General features: G+C 36.4%; 2 protein-coding genes across 2 annotated transcripts; both read right to left on the reverse strand.

Annotated features, from left to right (window-relative positions):
* Positions 1–12,291: 12,291 nt before the first annotated feature.
* LOC127092759 (acireductone dioxygenase 1) lies at positions 12,292–13,488 on the reverse strand. Its single transcript, XM_051031647.1, has 4 exons — positions 13,324–13,488; positions 13,067–13,249; positions 12,748–12,987; positions 12,292–12,620 (listed from the first exon to the last, which is right to left on the reverse strand). Exons 1-4 carry the CDS (start codon positions 13,333–13,335, stop codon positions 12,492–12,494), a joined length of 564 nt encoding a protein of 187 aa, XP_050887604.1. The 5' UTR covers positions 13,336–13,488; the 3' UTR covers positions 12,292–12,491.
* Positions 13,489–17,873: 4,385 nt separating this feature from the next.
* LOC127096163 (uncharacterized) lies at positions 17,874–19,475 on the reverse strand. Its single transcript, XM_051034773.1, has 2 exons — positions 19,043–19,475; positions 17,874–18,175 (listed from the first exon to the last, which is right to left on the reverse strand). The coding sequence occupies exons 1-2, from the start codon at positions 19,473–19,475 to the stop codon at positions 17,874–17,876; spliced, it is 735 nt and encodes a 244-aa protein (XP_050890730.1).

Here is a 19,475-nt window from a genome sequence, read left to right on the forward strand (position 1 = left end):
ATCATTTTTCAAGGTAAAAACAACCAACACACAATCATTTTTTACCATGAACTACGAGGCTCTGACTTCCTTATTGCACGAATGAGGATATCTAGACACGAGGGGCCAAATCTTTGACGAGCACACTAATAAAAAATTTCACCTCCACTCCATAAACCCTTAGCAAGTAAACATTTAGATAATGACACACATTCAAGCGTAAACATCCTAGATGGTTCACTTCAAGTGCGAAGGATGCAATGGGTGCTAATACCTTCCCCTTGCATAACCGACTTCCGAATCCGCTCATGCTGCGATGACCATTATTTTGGGGTTTTCTCAATATTTTACCTTTCCTTAGGAATAAAGAAAATCTGACGGCGACTCTGTATTTTCCCCGTAACGACAGTTGGCGACTCTGTTGGGGACCCTTCCCTAAGCAAGTCAAGCTCACTCTAGGTTGCTTCCTCGCATGTTTGAGTGTTTATCTTTTTGCATTACTTGCTTTATTCATTTCTTTTTGCTTTGAATTTTCATTTGATATATGTTATGTGGCTATTATGATGTGGTATTAAATGGATACTTCGACTACAATAAACCTTGAGGAAAAAACTCTTTACCCGAGTCTAGAGTGCAAACATAAGATAGGACGATGGTTGGGTAGTGCGGGTCTCCGAGATGTAATTCTTGTAAGGGTCGGCACGAGAACCTCACTTAGAGTATATCCTTTGAAAATATTGTCGCCCGACATGTAATTGCCATAAGCTTCAATGTTTTTATGAGGATCATTTATTCTAAGAACCTTTGTAGAACCTTTAACCCTTTGGCCTACTAAGGCGGTGGTTGCGTAGTATGGGTCCCCGAGATGTAATTCTCGTAGGGGTCGCTATGAGAACCTTACTTAGAATAGATTCTCTTGAAGGAGTTTACGCCCGTCATATAGTTTCCATAAGCGACAAATATTCTTTAGGATCCATGACTTTGAGAACCGTGTCTAGAACCCGTTGTCGATGGTTGCGTATTACGGGTCCCCGAGATGTAGTTCTCGTGGGGGTCGATACGAAGACCTCACCCAGAATATATTCACTTGAAGGAATTTTCAACCGACATGTAGTTGTTGTAACTGACAAATATTCATATGGATTCATGACTTGGGGTTCCTTTGTTAAACCTTAGTCCGCACCTGGTGAGAACGCTGGTTTGAAAAGTAATTAGTGTGATCCTCCATCTGTATCTCAGACTTATGAAGTCATGCTTGAGTATCATTCATCCATGCATTCATACAATCATGCATCATAAATCAACTTCAGACACTTGATCCAACGTCAATTCGTTCCCTTTTTTCTAAAGCTTTTCAAAATAAAAATGAAGAATTTGATTAGGTTTAGACTTTCTCTTTCTCGAATGTCTGAATACTGCCGTAGAGCTCCATGTTTGAGCATTCGTCTTCCATTTTAAAATACAATAATTATTTTGAATTAAGTTGGTTCTCCTATAGTAAAAAAAAGATTGATTGGGTATCGACCTTCTCCTTCTCGATTATTTGGGCACTATTGTAGAGCTCCCTGTATGAATAATCGTCTGCCGTCAATGAACTTTGATCTAATTCGCCACACATTTTTATAGTAACTTTTGGATGAAAAAAGAGTGATTGGGCTTAGGCCTCTTCATTTTTGGGCATTTGAATACTGCAGTAGAGCTCCATGTTTTGATGCATGTCTCTACTTAAAAGAAATTCAACAAATAAAACTTGTTTTCCGCCCTTGTGCGACTCCGAAAACCGTTTCAGAAATGAGTATGCTTTATCCATATTGACATGAAATAAACAAAGACTTCCGCCTCCAAGAGCAAGTGACAAGTAAAGGTTTAGTCACTCGATATATCTAAAGGATCACTCCTTAAAAGCAATCAACCCAGAATATATTCACTGTAGCACCTCAAATTTGCACTTATCATTGTACATACCATCTCATATTAGGTCATAGCATATCATGATCCATTGCATAGCATTGCATTGTCCCCAGTTGCCTCAAGAGCAAGCAAGCAAGAATTAGGTCAAACTGATCAGGAGATCAGTCAACCAATCAAGCAAGGGTGTTTCTCAAGGAGCAAAGGCCCTAGGGTTTGTCCAACAAGTTCACATGACTTGGAGGCCCATTTGAAGTGTTCAAGTCAAGGGTTGAGGGCTTGGAATTCATCAGAAGTGCACAGTCAGTCCAAAACCCTAGAAAGTCAAAGACAGTCAACAATCAGTCAAAGCAGTGGATGGTGGCCATTCTTGTGGAATTTGGGCACCATGATCAATAATCAAGAGTTCATACATCTTATGACATCATTTGAAGTCAAGGTCTCAAGGAATTAGGGTTTGGAATTCATCAGAAGTGGTTCAGTCATCCAAAACCCTAGAAAAGTCAAACTTGGTCAACTGTGGATTTAATCAGTGATTTGATGGATAGAATTGATTTGAAGGAGCTCATTCATGCTTGTACAAGCCTCATCTATCATGTCAAACCTCATCATGGAAGAATTTGAAGTAAAATCAGAAATTTCCAGAAATAGAAAGTGGACCTGTAATTTCAACTGCCAAAAATGGAAACTTCTTGATCTTAAACTTACTTCATGATACAAGCTTCAAATGAATTTTTTCCCAACATGAAAGTTGAAGATCTTGTTCTCCCATTTTCAAAAAGTCCAAGAACTCTCAAATCCCATGTGTGGTTGTCAAGATATGAGCAATTCAATTTCAGAAATTTGTGAACTTCAACAAGCCATATCTCTTGAACCATAAGGCCAAATTTGGTGGGGTTTTTTCCTACAAACCACATTTTTCCTCCTCTTTCCAAAAATATAAATTTCATGAACCAAAACCTTGCCAATCAAAATGGCATTTTTTGACCTATTTCATTTAAAAACCAAGTTTGACTCATAGTTGACTTTTTGATTCTTTGACTTTTTCTCACTTTGGCCAATTGGGAAATGTTTAGAATCATTTTTGAAACTTGCTCCAAGCCCTAAATCATGTTCATACCACCATTATATCACCATTTTGGACCAAAATGCAAATTTGGCAATTCTTGCAAATGGCTTCACATAAGTAAAACAAACTTGGCAATTGATGTACAGACCAAAAACAGCAAACACAATTGTCATATACAGCCTGTTTTAAGGCCCATTCGACCACAAACTTACACCCTCCATATGCAATGCTCATGATTGGAAATTTGGCAAATGGACTCATAAGAACCAAGCAAGCTTAGCAATTCATAAGCAAATACAAAACAGCAGCTTGGAAGGTGATTTGCAGCCTGTTTGAGGCCCAGTTCGTGTACAACATGCACCTCCCTACTCATTTATGCACAAACTTAGCAATTGGCAATTTGGTTTCATTAAGCTAAGCAAGTTTACCACATGATTAAGGGATGTTAAACAATGATATATAAGCTCTTTCTCAGCTCATTCCAACCCTAGAATCACAGCCTCCACTACCAGATTTCCTCACTCTCTCATTCTTGCAACTTGGCTCGATTTGAATTTCTGCTCAAAAGTTCCAAAGAACAACGAGCACCCTTGGTTCCTCCATGCTCTAAACAACATTTGGAAGCTTACTCAAGCACTATTCATCACCAACACAGCCATTTTCTTGCTCTGTTTTCTTCATGGACATGAAATGGCAAGCTGAGATTTAGAGGATTTTAAACACCATTGAGCTAGGCTTCCTCAAGCATCCTTCATTATCAACCCTCAACTTCATCTGTTTGCACTCACAACATCAAATCATCCCTGTTTCCTCCATTTCTTAAAAATCAAGTAAGTAATCGACCTCCACTATTTGCCTTGCTATGCTATGTTTATGAAAGGTCTTTCCATGCTCGTTCCATTACAACTTGAATCGTTTGAAATGGTCAACTATATCATAAGAAATCTGGATTTACATTTGTATGCATGAACTTGTTTTGCTCGATTCTTGGATGTGGTTGTGTTTTTAATGATTATGCTTGTTGGATTTGTGTTGCTTGATGTTTATGGATGATACTAGCATGAGTGGTATGGATTTCTGGACATTTCGAAATTTCATGTTTGAATGATGATGATGAATGCTTGCTGTTGTTTTTGAAACTTTAAGCTGCCCAGAAAATTTCTCATTGTTTGTTTTGGTTTGTTGTTTATGATGTATTTGCATGAAGAACATTCTTAATTGCCCTGCTGTGTGAGTGGTTCTGTTTGAAAGATGTTGTTTAATGATGAGCTTGGTTGATGAACATGAAGATGAACCAAAACCATGATGCTAAAACCCTAGGGTTTTTCTTTAAACCCAGAAATTCGTTTGCTCATTGGCCAATTTACTGTTCCATTGGCAACAGCCAATGAGAACATTTCCCGTGTCCACTCAAAACGCAGTGTTTTGATTAATGATGCTCAATATTACCAAACTGCCACTGTTGACCATTGTTTGACTCGTTTCCCATGCTATGTGCTCATGTTTCATTCAATTATTCACTCCACTTGCACAATTCATTTTTCATTCATTATTCATCCAAAAATCATGAAATGTTTTGCATAATCTTCACATGGATGTCTAGTATTTGATTTTGATTTTTAATTAATTTTTCACTGGCTGGATTTTAATTGGTAATTAGTTTCTTAACATGTATGCACATTTGACACCCTTTGCCATTTCAATTGTGAAATACTCATGATGCATCCTTTGGCCCTGAAATTTTTTGTGGTGAAACTAGACTCATTTATCTTCATTTTGGTATAAAGATTGTGCATTTATCATTTGTGGTTTGCTAGTTATGAATTTTTGAACTAGGGTGTGACAATTTGTGTCACACCAATGATGTGCATTTTCTTGATTTTTGTTCACACACTTCCTGGCCTCCAAATAATCCAATTTTTTGCATGAATGATCTCTTACATGTCTAGTTTGTGTATGAATTTTCTTGGAATTAATTATGCTGTTTTCCATTTATTTGAGAATTTTCTTCCCTGCCTAGTCAAATGTTGACTTTTTGTGATACATGTTGCCAAATCTTTTGTGAAATTCTCAAATCTTATTGTATGATCATGAAATTTCATATGTGATAACTAGACTCCTTGAGCTTTGCACTGGTGTTAATCTCATTCATTTCTCATCTGTTTTCAATTTGATATGATTTTTTGAAGTTGACCCATGCTTGTTGACCTTCATTGTGCATGCTTAAATTTGGTTTGACTTCTTGATTTTCATTGACTGCCTTCCTCTCATCCAAATGCCATGAAATTTGACATGCTTTCCATGCTAGATGTTAGGATTGAGTGTGATTTATTTGGTGATTTTTGAAATTGTTTGAGTTGACTTTTGATGCAAGTCATTCTGTTGACTTTTTTGTGCTTTCATTTGCCATGCCTTGCCTTCTTTTGCTTATAAGTTGATGATGATGCATGATGTGATTGTGAATCCAATTGAGATAGCTTCTTAAATGTTTGACCTTGACTTTGGTTGACTTTTCTTTGCTGTTTTGACTTTTTCTTTCATCTTTGACCCTAGGCTAGCCCTAGTGGTCTTTTTGAGCTCACAATTGAGTTTTTGTTTCAGGTTAAGCACCAATGCCTCAAAGATCATTCAAACTTGTTTGAACTTGATTGTTTACCATGTGCTGACCTTTGTTTTGTAGGTGTGACTCATGTGTTTGAGTATTGCTTTGCACAGTTGATCATCTGTTTTGTTTGTGAATCCCATTCCTTTTGCTTTTAACTGTTGAATTGCATACTGACTGGTTTGACTTTTTCAGGTACTTTAGTTGCCTAAGTTCTCTGAACTTGATTTGCTTTGCTTTTTAGCAACTTGCTTGAGGTATAATCTCTTTTACTTCATGTAGTCTGGAGACCCGGTCTGTTATTTGACCGGGCAAACTGTCTGAAGTCCTCCTTAAGAGGCCATGCTTGTGTGTGTTTAAAATTGTCCATGTACATATTGAAAGTCCTTCAAAAAGGCAATTGGTGGAAGGTAGGGATATGTAATCTATCCCCCATTACTCTTGTTGTGTCATCCCTCTGCTCACACTGCTGTGTGTTGATGCATTGGGATACAAACCCAAGGTCTTGTACAAAGTGTACAGTGTCAGAGTCTTCGAGTATAGAAGGGTTCCCACTTTCTGGACCCATGCTCATTTGTCTATTAGCTCTCCCTGGCCAGGGATAAGAGCTGTGAGGTCTCATCCTCACTTCATCCTTTCATCTGCTTCACCTTAGCCCCTCAATGGCAAGGTTAAGAGCAACACTTACCCTATTCCAGTTGGCCCTAGTGCCTAACCTTTTGCTTGAGCCTCTTGTATGCATATAGAGTGTGCTTCTTGTGATTGTGATTGCCTGTTTGCTTTGCCTCTTTAGGTGTAGCTTAGACTTGCCCTTGTGCAAGGTAGGTTGTGCTTGACTTGCTTCCTGTGCAAGTCAGGTCTGTGTGGCTTACCTCCTGTGTGAGCCATGCTTAGAGTTGTTTGGCCGAACTACGGCAACTCTGATTCTCATGTTCAGATGAGATACGTAGGCACGAGACGCGATGTCTTGCCGAGTTTGACTAACCACTAACACTAATTCTTTTCTCTCACCCCTGTTGTGATTGAGATATCCCCTTTCTCTTGCCCTTGTTGCAATCGAGACTTTGCTTCCTGTGCAAGCCTTGTCTAGGATAGGTTGGCCCTTGTGCCATTTAGCTAGGAACCTTAACTTAGGGTTGATTTTGCATGACAACATCTAGGCTCGAGTCGTAGTCTCCCTAGTGTTGTGTCTCCCTCTGTTATCTGGTTAGGCTAGATCCTTATCCCTGCGTAGGGGAACTACATCGCCCTGATCTTCATACCAGATGAAGTATGTAGGCAGGAGATTGAGCTGATCTCTCCGGGCGCCTTTTCTTTCTTTTGTGTGTGTTGTCTGACCTTTGCTAGGCTCGAGTCCGCGACTCCTTAGCATTTGCTGTCTGTCTGTTTGTGTGTGTTTGACAGTTATAGGCTGAGTCCCCGACTCCCTATTAACCCCTTGTGTGTGTTCTGGTTGGAGTCCGACATAAGTCCAGCGATTGGCAGTTGGTTTCCTGTGTGTGTTTAGGTTCGGATGCTGATGTAAGTCCAGCGATTGGCATTCAGGCTCCACGTTTGCCTTTGTCTTGTTTGTTTGTGTGCGTGTCAGTCGAGCTACGAATGCTCTGATTCTTCTCTCGTCCGAGAAGATACGTATGCATAGGATACGATATCCTAGCGAGCATGTGTCGTTTCCCCAGTCCGAACTACTTCGACTCTGATGTCTATGCCTGATAGACTAAGTAGGCCCAGGATACGATGTCCTGCCGAGTCAGTTTCAGTCAGTTTCTTTTGTCTCTTTCAGCCAGTGTGTGTGAGTTTGAGCAGTGTTTAGCAACCAATTTCCTTCCTTCTGTGCGTGGATCCCGTAGAGTACTACGGATGCGTAGGGTGCCTAACACCTTCCCTTCGCATAACCGACTCCCGAACCCATTCTCTTTGGTCGCGAGACCATGATCTTTCCTAGGTTTACTTCGAGCGTTTCCTTTCCCTCTTTTGGGATAAATAACGCACGGTGGCGGCTCTGTTGTTTCTTTCTTTTCCCGCCGGTTTTTCGCGTAATGCGACAGGCACCCCTTCGATAAAAAATGTTCTTCTTTTCTCTTTTCTCACTAGATAAGTAAAAGATTGAAAACTAATATCACACTAACACTTTTGCACAAAACTAACTAAATGGGTCCCGTTGAGTACAACGGATGTGAGGAGTGATAATACCTTCCCCTTGAATAACTGACTCCCGAACCCGATCTGGTTGCGACGACCAGTTTCTTTTTGTTTTTTCAAGGGTTTTATCGATATTTTCCCTTTCTCAGTTCAGAATAAATAAAGTTCGAAGGCGACTCTGTTTTGTTTATATTTCGAGTGTTCCTTACACTCGGGTATTTTTTGCGCCGCGACAAGGATGAGGGGGTGCTATGTCTCCTATGGCAGAGAATCTGACTAATACGAACTATAATTTTCCATTGTACTTCTTCGAAGCCCTCCAGGAACGTTTCCTCTTTGGGTCTCTCGGCCCTTATGCCATTGATATGGTTAGTTCCAAGTCCTCCTTAAGGACGCGAGGTTTATGCTTCGGAGGAAGACTACTCATATTTGGCAAAATTATTTGGGCGTGCCCTGGAGAAAGAATTGGAAAGTCTAGCGTGTTACACTCAGTGTGCCTCTGCTGCTTTGGCTATTGGTGGGTGTGGTCACCGGGATGCCCTTTGGTCCAACCAGCAACGAGAAGAGAATTGTCGACTAGAGGGAAATGCATGTAGCCTAACAATCCAAAGAGATACATACATGTAAGAAATACAAATAACTTCCATCTCTCTTACCAGGATAGAAGATGCTCTATGCCCCCTTAATCTTCCTAGCTCTCTTACCGACCATATGACTCTTTTGGTGACGAGTGTAGCAAGTAAGGAGAAGTTTTTAGTTTCTGTCTGAGATACTTTAAGGTCCACTTAAGTGTCTCTTTCGAAGACTCAAAGAGAACTGAAAGATTTGTGTCTCGAGAATGCTTCTCGAGCTCAACATTTGATGATTGTATGATCGCCGGTCTTAGGGATGTCTTATAATCTTTTGAGAATGCCTTGCAGCAAGTGCAATATTTTGAGATCCCCTGCCTGTTTTGAGGGAGCAGGTTTGTTCAAACCAGATGCTTAAGGATAAGGAAGTCGTTTCCCTGATGGGGTAGCCTTTCTCTCTTCTTTTTTTCTTTTTTTGTCCATATCCTATGTTTAAAGTACATTTGTAGTAAACAAATAGATATGTGGATATTTGTAGTTAAATATTTTACTTGTTTGAGGTATGTTTGGGTGACCCTGAGTATATGGTTATGGATTTCGCGCAAACTTACAAGGTCTTCCCTCAAAGTTTATTGGAAGTCTATAAGGTTGTTCCCAACCAAAGATTAGTTCCCCTTCCCCTTCCCAAGTGAAAACCCGATCCAAGGTAGACGTGTGGCTAACCAACCACGACCTCTAGAGTGTCTAGCTTCTAGAGGGGGTGAATCATTATTTCTAGTGAGGAATTGATTACTATAGTCGCATGTGTCTGGCATTTGCAACAACACATCTGAATTTCTTTGTGTGTGCGCTTTGCGATATAGGGAATTAATTGTTGTAGTCGCACATGCATGGCGCTTGTGACAACACCCTAACCTAACTTCTACCTTACACAATCACAAAGGAATGGATAATTCAGAACTTGCAATACTTATTCATATTTGAGAACTAATCCTACACCTGAGAAATATGGTTATACATACAGAACGTATAACGTAAATAATAAAGAAAAACATAACGTGGAGGGCTAGCTGTCGCTTATTCTCCCTGTTTGTTTTTTGTTTGCTCAATTAATTTTTAAGTGATGAATGTTCATGCTTCTAAGGCGACCGGTTAGGAAAGCCATGTTGATTTACATTGCCATGCCTTTTCCTTGGTGTTGTTGGAGTGCTTGATAGATTCTCTTTTATCTCTCGAGATTAGCATTGGTGGTAACCGTTTCCTCTTGAAGATTATGTTATTTGAGCTTAAGATGGACCAGCGAAGCCACGACATCCAAGGTGGTTGTGAAGTGTCTACCAAAAATGCAATTGTAGATGCTTCTGCAAGGGACCACGATGAATTGCAAACTGAAGGACCACACGCCTTTCCCTTTTCCTATTGATATCATTAGCTCGACGTACCCCCCACAGACGAGTGGTCGTACCATTCAATTCCTACATGTCTGAACCTTCATACAACCATAAGCTTCCTCTTTCCAGACCCATTTTTCAAACAATTTAGAATAGATGGTATCTCACGATATGTCATTGTCGATTAAAATTTGAGAGACATCGAACTGCTCGATTTTAGCTATAATCACTAACGGGGAGATTTTGTTTAGAGTTCCTCCCACTTTCTTAGAGTCTCGGAACCCTGACATAAGACGACTAGAGGTTTTCATCGACACACTTTAATCATTTTTATGGAAGGTTAACATCTTGACAATGTTTCTCCTCATGGTTCCCTTAGAGGGTAGGTTTACTAGGGGTGCTCCTCCAGTGATGGTAGCAATATGTTGGCGTTTCCCCATTGTTGGCCTCTTTATCTTCGCAACTGGTCCTAGCTTCGGCAGTTTTAGAAAGAGATTTAACCTTGGGAGACTCTTCCCTTTCTCTTTTTCCTCCTTTCACGCACTTAGACAATTGGCCTCTCTTGATCAATCCCTCAATAACGTCCTTCAGCTAGATGCAATAGTCAGTGTTATGGCCATATCTCTTATGGAAGCGAAAATACTTGATCTTGTTCGTTCTAAACGACTCCCAAATGGGAAATGGGACTCCAATTCCTCCCTTTCGGAACTTTTTGTTAGTGTAGTCTTCATAGATCTTTTCCCGTGATGCATTCAGTTGTCGTAGATCTTCTGTGGATTCTTTGACGAGTGCTTTTCTACCTGGTCTGAGGGAGGAGTGTGGCAGCCTTGATCTTCTTCGGAGATTTGGGGAGGGCTCTGGCGCCTTTTGCTCCTCTGCTGATTATTCGACTTTGGAGCTTCATCTTTCCTTGTTGTGGTCGACTCATGAATGTCGATTTTAGCTCTCTTTGATATAGCCTATTAGACTGTATTTCCTCGTGGAGGTGCATTGTACGGGCTTTCTTCGAGACGAAGAAACCTTTCCTCTATTTCTTGTGAATCCTGCTCTAGAACGATGTTGAAGATGATGTTCAACAATTCATTGGCCCATTGCAACCCAAGGTTAGCATGCAATAGTTAGAAAATAGGTAAGGATTTAGGTTGTGAAACTGGTGGCAAAATTGAAGGTCCAATCGGAGGCACTTGGACATATCCAACTATCTGAGGAGCCTGGAGGTGGTTGACTGGTCGATGCTTGAGCGTAGTGCTTATCATGCTGCAGCGAAGTGAGTAACCCAACCATTATCGAGAAGTGTAGGAGTCAGAGATCGAGAAATTCATAAATTAAAGTTCATAGGTTATTTTATCGGATCAAACGCGATGGATCTTAGTGTTCGATTTCTGGAGCTCTTGATCTAATGAACCGAAAGGTTTCAAACTAACGATTCGAAGAACAAACATGAGATCGTGAAAAAACACGGGAATCGAGTCGATTCCCACAGACAGCGTCACTGTTCCGTACTGAAACCATAAATGGAGTGAGATCAATGATAATGGTGTATCTGAGCTTCTGATACGGAGGAGAGGGGGCTTACCTATAATGTTAGCACTTCAGCGTTCAAGTCAGTACGCGAGGGCAAATAATGAATTAAAATTGAATACCTAAACTGACATGCTTTCTCTATATAGTGGAGAGATAATAACAACTTGTTATTTGTTAGGTGTGAATCGCAGAGAGAGATGCTAGATGTATCTGGAGTTTGGATCCTCTATATTTATCTGTAGGATAGCTCTCGTAGGATAAGAAGGTTCGGTAAGGATTGCAGCTCCTTTAAAGTAGTCGGCCCAACAGTAAATATTCCACTCTCTTTTAGACTCCCTGAAAACAAATTAATTTGGTTCGCAGAGAAAGACAGGAATACACAGTCAAGTTTGCTTATCACCACCTAGGAGAAGTGAACAGGAGGCTGCAGGCATGGATTTCTAATGGAAACGAGAGCAAATTATAGAAAGGAATATGGCACATACCCCTACCGAACAACTACAGGAATTTTCTTTGGAGACCTGTGAAGGGGATTCTCCCAACAAGAGTTAATTTAAACATGAAACAAATGAAAATTAACCATGTATGTCCCTTATGCTATAATGAAACTGAAACTAAAAAGCATATTTTCTTGAACTGTCATTCTGCAAAACGCGTGTGGTTTACACCACCTCTGTGTATTCACATTTCTAGAAATGTCGAGCTAAAGATGTGGTTGTTGAATTGGTTTAATTGCAGGGATCAAAGAGGGGCTGAAGTTGTGTGTGCACTTCTAGAGAAATTTTGGCAAGGAAGGAACCAACAAATCTTTCACCAGAAACAGTTTAATCCGCTTGAGGTTACAACTTATCAGGAATTAACTATTATAGGCGTGTGCACTTACAAAATTCATTTTGATCAAACAAATCAAACAATATGAATTTTAAAATCCCTCATAAGTTAATATATCCAAACACTATTTTTGCTTTCAACTCACTTATAAGTAAAATTAATTTGATAAAAATAAGTTTTTTCTTCTGCAGAATCAAACATACATTTATAATAGTTCAACATAAAATTTAAATAACCCAACTCTATAGTAGCTTAAAGGAGAAGAGACAAGCATGGTTGAACAACAAACACAGACATAAAATAACATTTACTAATGCTCTCAAGACTTTTTAAGACAGTTTCTTCCCAAGCTTGATCTGTTTTAGGTTCATACATATGTCTTCTCTTATGACAAAATCTATACAATAAACATAACATACTAGAGAGTTCTTCACAAACTATAAAGTTATAATGTCCCAAACAAGATATCTAAGGGCCTAATGAGCTGCAAGCGGCACTCGAGTTTTCTCAGTGAAGCCCTTAATGTATTCCTTTCTAGCAGGGTTATCTTCCTGTGGTCGATTATGAGCCGTCCATACTGGCTCCCCCATAAACAACCTCATTAACTGCACATAACCACATACATATGCATATAACAAAACAATTAAATCTAATCCATCAACATAAAGCCTTTAATCTTTATCCATTTGAAGTTTTAAGCAAACTTAAACATTTGGTGATAGCTATGATTACCTTCACATAGTTACTCATGTCAAGAGTGAACCGATGGTAGATTCCGGCTGGTAAAATGATAAGATCACCAGCCTTGATCCAAATGCGAATCCAACGATCACCTTTGTCTCGAATATCAAAGTAGCCACTCCCCTCCAAACAATACCGAATCTCTTCATCCTCATGAATGTGCTCAGTGTAGAAGTTCTTCAACTTCTCTTCGTAATTTTCAACTTTCTGTGGGCATAAATCAAGCACATCCTACAAAGAAAAACTCATTTTCAATGTATTACCCGAAAAAAACAGAATATGAATAATTGAAAACTGAAATTAACAATACCATGTAACTGTATCCTCTAGCTTCCCTAATTTTCTTCAATTCTGGATCGTTTTCATAGTCATTAGGATTCAGGTTCCAGTATAAAACCCCGAGTTCTGCTAATTGATCCAACGAAACAAATTGAGTGGTGTTGCCAAGGTGAGGAAGCCTTGGATCTTCATTGCAATCGTCCATCAACCATGCCTATCACAATTTTTTATTATCATCACGAGTTTTAGACTAGAGAGACTAATTCATGGAGAAGAAGAAGAACTCACCTGAATCGCCATGAGTTTCAAACACTCCTCTAGTTTACTGTGGTTCTTTTCCCATACAAAACTCTATTATATATTTGTGATTACGAGATATTAAAAAAAATGTAATAATAGAAATATAAATGGATTATATTATTGTGGTGTATTTTTACCACCCGGTCCTTATGTATATGAGGTGGGTGCTTCCTTTCCACCCGTGAAAAATATCGACATTGTCTTTTTATGAGACTGATTCTTTCCGTATAAATTTTCAATAAAATAAATAAATTTAAAAAGAAAAATAGTTTTTATAAAAGAAATATAATGATAAAAGTGTTCTAAAAGAGTGTCAGATTTAATTGAAGAATGTTAAAGTTAAATATTCTAAAATTTCTAAATACTCCATAAAGCAATGGGATCGTGTGATCAAAGAAAATAAACGTCTAAGAATATCAAATTTCCTGCGGACGCAACTCTACTATAAAAGTTTAATAAAAAAGCGGACGCAACTCTACTATAAAAATTTAATTAAAAAAACTCTAAATTTATATACACATTATTCTAATCTTAAATAATTCTCGCTTTTGATCATCATTGGTTTGGATGCTAGAGAGTTTGCGATAAATCATATGGTCTAAATCACTAGGATACAAAATTACATATCAAAGCTTTTCATAAGATTTCAAATTCACAAGTTGATCGATTTTCTCAAAATCAACCCATGTTAAAATAATTCTCCCTCCGTTTCTTTTTAAGTGTTACTTTTTAAAAAAAAAATTAATTTTTAATTGTTATTTATAAAATTTAAAATAATATTAATTATATTTTTGTCAAAATTACCTATAAATAATGATTACAAAAAGAAAAAAGAAAATTAATTTAATAAATAATTAAAAATATTATTAATAAAAAAAGAATTATTATTTAATAAATAATAACAATTAAAGAGTCAAAAAATAATATTTAAAAAGGAACATAAAGAATACATTTATTAATAATGATAATAATATCAATTAAAAGGACATTCAAAGAATATAAACAATAACTTAGTCGTACTTGAAGATTTCCACACAAAAAATTGTTATGTTAAAAATATCCTAATCAAATAAAAAATGTTAGAGAAATGTTAATAATCAATACAAATAAACTCAATAAAAATTTGCAACTATCACATGCATGTTAATCATATTATGCACATGATAGGAAAACAATCAAATGAGTAAAAGAAAATAAAAGAAAAATCAAATCAAATGAAATAGAAGAAATATTGGAAGATTTAATGAAATTCTTAAGAATTTGAGTGAAATTGTTAAATGACAACTTCCTCTGATTTTTAATATAAAAAAAATTCAATTTTTAGACTTATTGAATAATTATATAGATTTGGATTTAATAAATTTAAAAAACAAAATTTTCTTATATTGAGAATCATGGAATGTATATGCATTATCAACTAAAAAATAATAATATTTTGACGTTTAAAATTGATGTAAAAAAAGTTCATTTACTATATTAATGCATTTTCGAAATTCATGTAAATATAATATCACAAAGTAGAAAAGAGAGATATTGATATATGATATCAAATACGTTCTAAAATTTGTTTTTTAAATAACATAGTTCCAAATTAAAGCATTTTAAAATTCACTCATAAAAGAATCTATCAAAATTTATATACTTTTAAATATCAAGAAATTTTTATACAACAACGACAACCAAACTTTATCCGACTAAATGGAATCAGTTACATAAATCAACTTCCGCCATAATGTTTTATCTAAGACAATATTTTTATCCAAATTATTAATTTTAAGGTCTTTCTTAATAATTTTTTTATACTTTTCCTAGGTCTTCCTCTATCTCTAGTTATTTAACTATTTTTCATCTGATATACTTTCGTTATCACAGAATCTACAAGTTTTCTCTCTACATGCTCAAACCACCGAAGTCTATTTTTCACCATCTTTTCGACTACAGATGATACCTCAATACTCTCTATAATATTGTCATTTATAATCTTTTCTACTATAGGTCTTACCACAACACTCTTTCCAATATTGTCATTTCTAATCTTATCATGTCTAGTCTTGCCACTAATCCAACTTAGCATCCTAATCTCTGTTATACTTATTTTATTCTCGTGTTGATTCTTAAGCGCCCAACATCTTGTCTCATACAACATTGCAGGCCTTACCGCAATCCGATAAAAAATTCTTCTTCAATTTGAGAGGTACATTTATGTCACATAAAATCCCTGAAGTCCCCCTCCATTTCAACGACCCAACTTGAATTTGATGGTTTATATCTCTCCACCGTTTGTATTACGGACCCAAATATTTAAATCACGTGAATTATGTGATGATATGGTTTCCAACTTTCACCTCTAGGTTAAAAACATTTTTCCTTTGCTGAATTTACATTCCATATATTCCGTCTTACTTCTACTTAGGCGAGAGTCATATGTTTCTAAAGCTCGTCTCCAACATCTCAATTAAATCTTCCTTCGCCTCTTCAAATAGAACTATATTATCTGCATACATCTCGGTGCTAGCTCTTGGATGTCATCCGTAAAGACATCCAAAATTAAAGTAAAAAAATATGTCTTAAGGTTGATCCTTGATTCAAACCTATTGTAATGGAAAAATCGTTTGTCTTTCCAATTTGTGTTTATACACTAGTTGATACCTCCTCCTTCGTACATATCATGGATAAATCAAATATATATAATCTTAACTTCTTCTTTAGGAATTTCTACACAATCTCACTAGACACACTATCCACACAAAAAAGTTATATATTGTGAAAAATCTTAAATGAATGTGAATACAAACCGTAATTTTTTTTATCAAAATAAAATGTGTTTATATATTTTTAATCTTTATATTTCATTTATTTAATTTATTTATAGCATGAAAAATCAACAATTAAATTAAATAGCATCATACATTAATTAATAGTATAATTTATATTTTCAAAATTGAAAAAAAAAATAATAATCAAAGCAACATACTATTAATAGTACAATTTATATTCTTAAAACTAGCGTTCAGACGGGCACTGCCCGCTTTTTTTAATGCGCACAGCAGAGAAAAATAAATGTTCGTTTTTCTTTTTTGAGGTTTTTATTGTAGGTCGCATTAAAAATAATATTATTACACTTTGAAAATGATAAACAAAGATATTCAAAATTATATCGAAGCATGCAAAGTAATATTGATACTGTGTAATCAATAACGTTCTTTAAGAGGAATGTCGAACATGAAATCTCTATTCGAAGTATTTTCTTTTTCCCTGCAATTGTTTTCCGTAGTAAAGAAAAAATATAAGACTCTTAAATTTAAAAAAAAAAAAGAACAAGATAGTAAAATTAATAGTAAGTAGTGTAACAAGTTTTTTTTACCTTATAATGATTCGAATCAATTCTTCGTACATCTCTTTATCAATGCGCTTTTGAGATTTAAAAAACTACAAATACGTGACAAAATGTCATATCATCAAAGAAATACATTTAAAACATTTTAATCGTTTGAATATAATATGGTTTATTGTGACACAAATAATACTTGGAGAATGAAGATACTTTGTTTTAGTCTAGATTTGGTAGAACAACAACTATGACTTGTTTCTGAATTACCTGGATTTCTGGTAAATAAGGAAAATAATGGACTTAGTAAATATATATGGTTTTATTTACATAAACCATAAATATCAGTTAAATTCATGCATTCAAAAATATTCCAGAGTAATAATTTAAGTGAATTAAATAAAAACCTCTTCATCCTTTGAGATATTATTTCTCTTTTCACCATTTTCCAAAGTTGTGTTTTATCTGTTATCACTGTGGAGCTCCAACCGACAGAGCAAAGTATTTCATCCATCGGAAAACTACCTTGTGCAATTGAGTTTAAGAATTCTTGCTGGTATAAATCATGATTATCTCATTCAACCTCGTCAAACGACAACAAATTATGTTCTTCTCCTAAAAACTGGTTGATAATCATATGATTCAATTTATGGACATCATCATTTGTTGGTGTCAAAATAGCTCTTTGTACCATATATGGGGCATCCCAACCATGCAATTCTAAATTAGGAAAAATATGTTGGATTATCACTTGTATGGAATGGTCACCTTCCCATGGGATTGCAATATGTGAAGGTAACCTCACCATGTCATTTGGTTTGGTAGGTTCAACATCATCACCAATGCGAATAAGAAATTCTGCAAACTTTTGATCATGCAATGATCGCATATTTTGACGCAAATGCAAAATCGTGGTATAATTCCATAAATGAGACTGAACAATACACGCTGAAATCATTTGTGCCTTAGTACCTTTTCTTACAACACGAAGAACTTGACGAAAATCTCCCCCCATGATCATAACTTTTCCACCAAATGGATCATTGTTGCTACAAATGTCTTGTAATGATCGATTTAAGGCTTCCAAACAATTTTTGTTTGTCATTGGTGCTTCATCCCAAATTATTGCGGCAACAACTCTAATGAGATTTGCAATATCTTTTTGCTTTTGAATACCACAAATAGAACTCGGTTGTATATCAATATGTATCTAAAATCGAGAGTATGCAGTCCTATCACCGAGTAACAATGTTGCAGCTATACCAGATGATGCAGTTGCTAAGATAATTTCTCCTCTACTTCTTAAACTTGCAATTAATGCTCTATAAAGGAATGTTTTACGTGTTCCTCCTGGACCATCAACAAAAAATACCCCACTGTGTTTTTGAACAATTACATTCATAATGGTTTTGAATGCAATCATTTGATCATTATTTAACTTAGCAACAGATTCAATATCTTCATTGGGGATATCGACTGCTAACTCCTCTTGTATGATATTTGGAATTGCATCTATGTGTATTATATTAGGGGGTTAAAATGGAAGATCATAATCTTCAATTTTTTTATCGTGCAGGTTTAAGAGTTCATTCAAGTCCTTCAACAACATATTAGTTAAGTTTGATTCCATAATATTGTTAGTTGTTTGATAATCCTCTGCCATATGTGTAAAAAAATCATTCCAAAGGCCTATAACATAAGTAGGTTCACAAAATATTAAAATCGTCACGAATAACCTTCGTAAAGAATATGACATTCGGAGACTCGTAGCCTCAACCAAACAATCACGAATAGTCTGATCAGTCTCTAGAAATCCCCTATCCTTGGCTCATTTTTTGAATGTATTGAAAGTCATGCCATTATTTGTAAGAAGATATTCCCAACTGGTTGGACTTGTGACATGAGATAACAATAGTCGCAAGTAAAACTTATCTCCCTTCGAAGATGATGCCGTATAGATTCTCCCGATAACTTTTCTTGTTGACCGCCTGCGATGCCATTCCATGTCCCGCTTGTTCCAACAGTAATGCTCTGGAATCTCTCTATACAAATAATTTCTTGCTTGTGGATGTCGTAGATTCAATGCAAAGAATTGTGTGAGCATTATTTTGGAGTTGCTTTCATTATTTAACACATCTGCAATTCGCTGATGATCCTAAAAGCGCAATTGATGGCGGTTCGGCAAGTGGATATGCAATCTTTCAACCAAAGGATATAATCAGTAAAGAGTGAATTGAAATATTTTCCATAATGCCTCGGGAGCACAAATCCATCTTGCATCAACATATTGTTGAATTTTATCCATGTATGATCCTTTATGAACCTCCATAGCCACACGATCAGGGCCCTTGTACACATATTTATATAGATACATGATACCTTTAATGCTAGTGCAAATCTCTACATTGATGTGACAGTCATACTTTAACAGTAACCTAGAGTTATAAGGAACCACCCATCTATTATTGATAAACCTATCTCTACCTAATGATATAGATTCATCAAACCTTTTCCTATACTCGGGATATGAATCAGTGCCTTGACGTGTTTCATCCAAGAATTGTTTGGGATGCATTTTCTTACAACGTCCGTCTTTTATACATGGAGACTTTCGGTTGATTACGCCGCAAGGTCTGTGGATCATATGTTTTACAAGAGCTTCATTCAACTGTGGCTCACATTCTAATTGATGTATTTCTTCTCTTACCATACTATCATAATCTTTTGGGTCACGCAACTTATCGTTACTTTCTAAGACCAATAACATATGCACATGCGGAAGTCCTCGCTTTTGAAATTCAGTGACATACAT

Source organism: Lathyrus oleraceus, chromosome 6 (assembly GCF_024323335.1).
Source record: "Lathyrus oleraceus cultivar Zhongwan6 chromosome 6, CAAS_Psat_ZW6_1.0, whole genome shotgun sequence".
Lineage (NCBI taxonomy): Eukaryota > Viridiplantae > Streptophyta > Magnoliopsida > Fabales > Fabaceae > Lathyrus > Lathyrus oleraceus.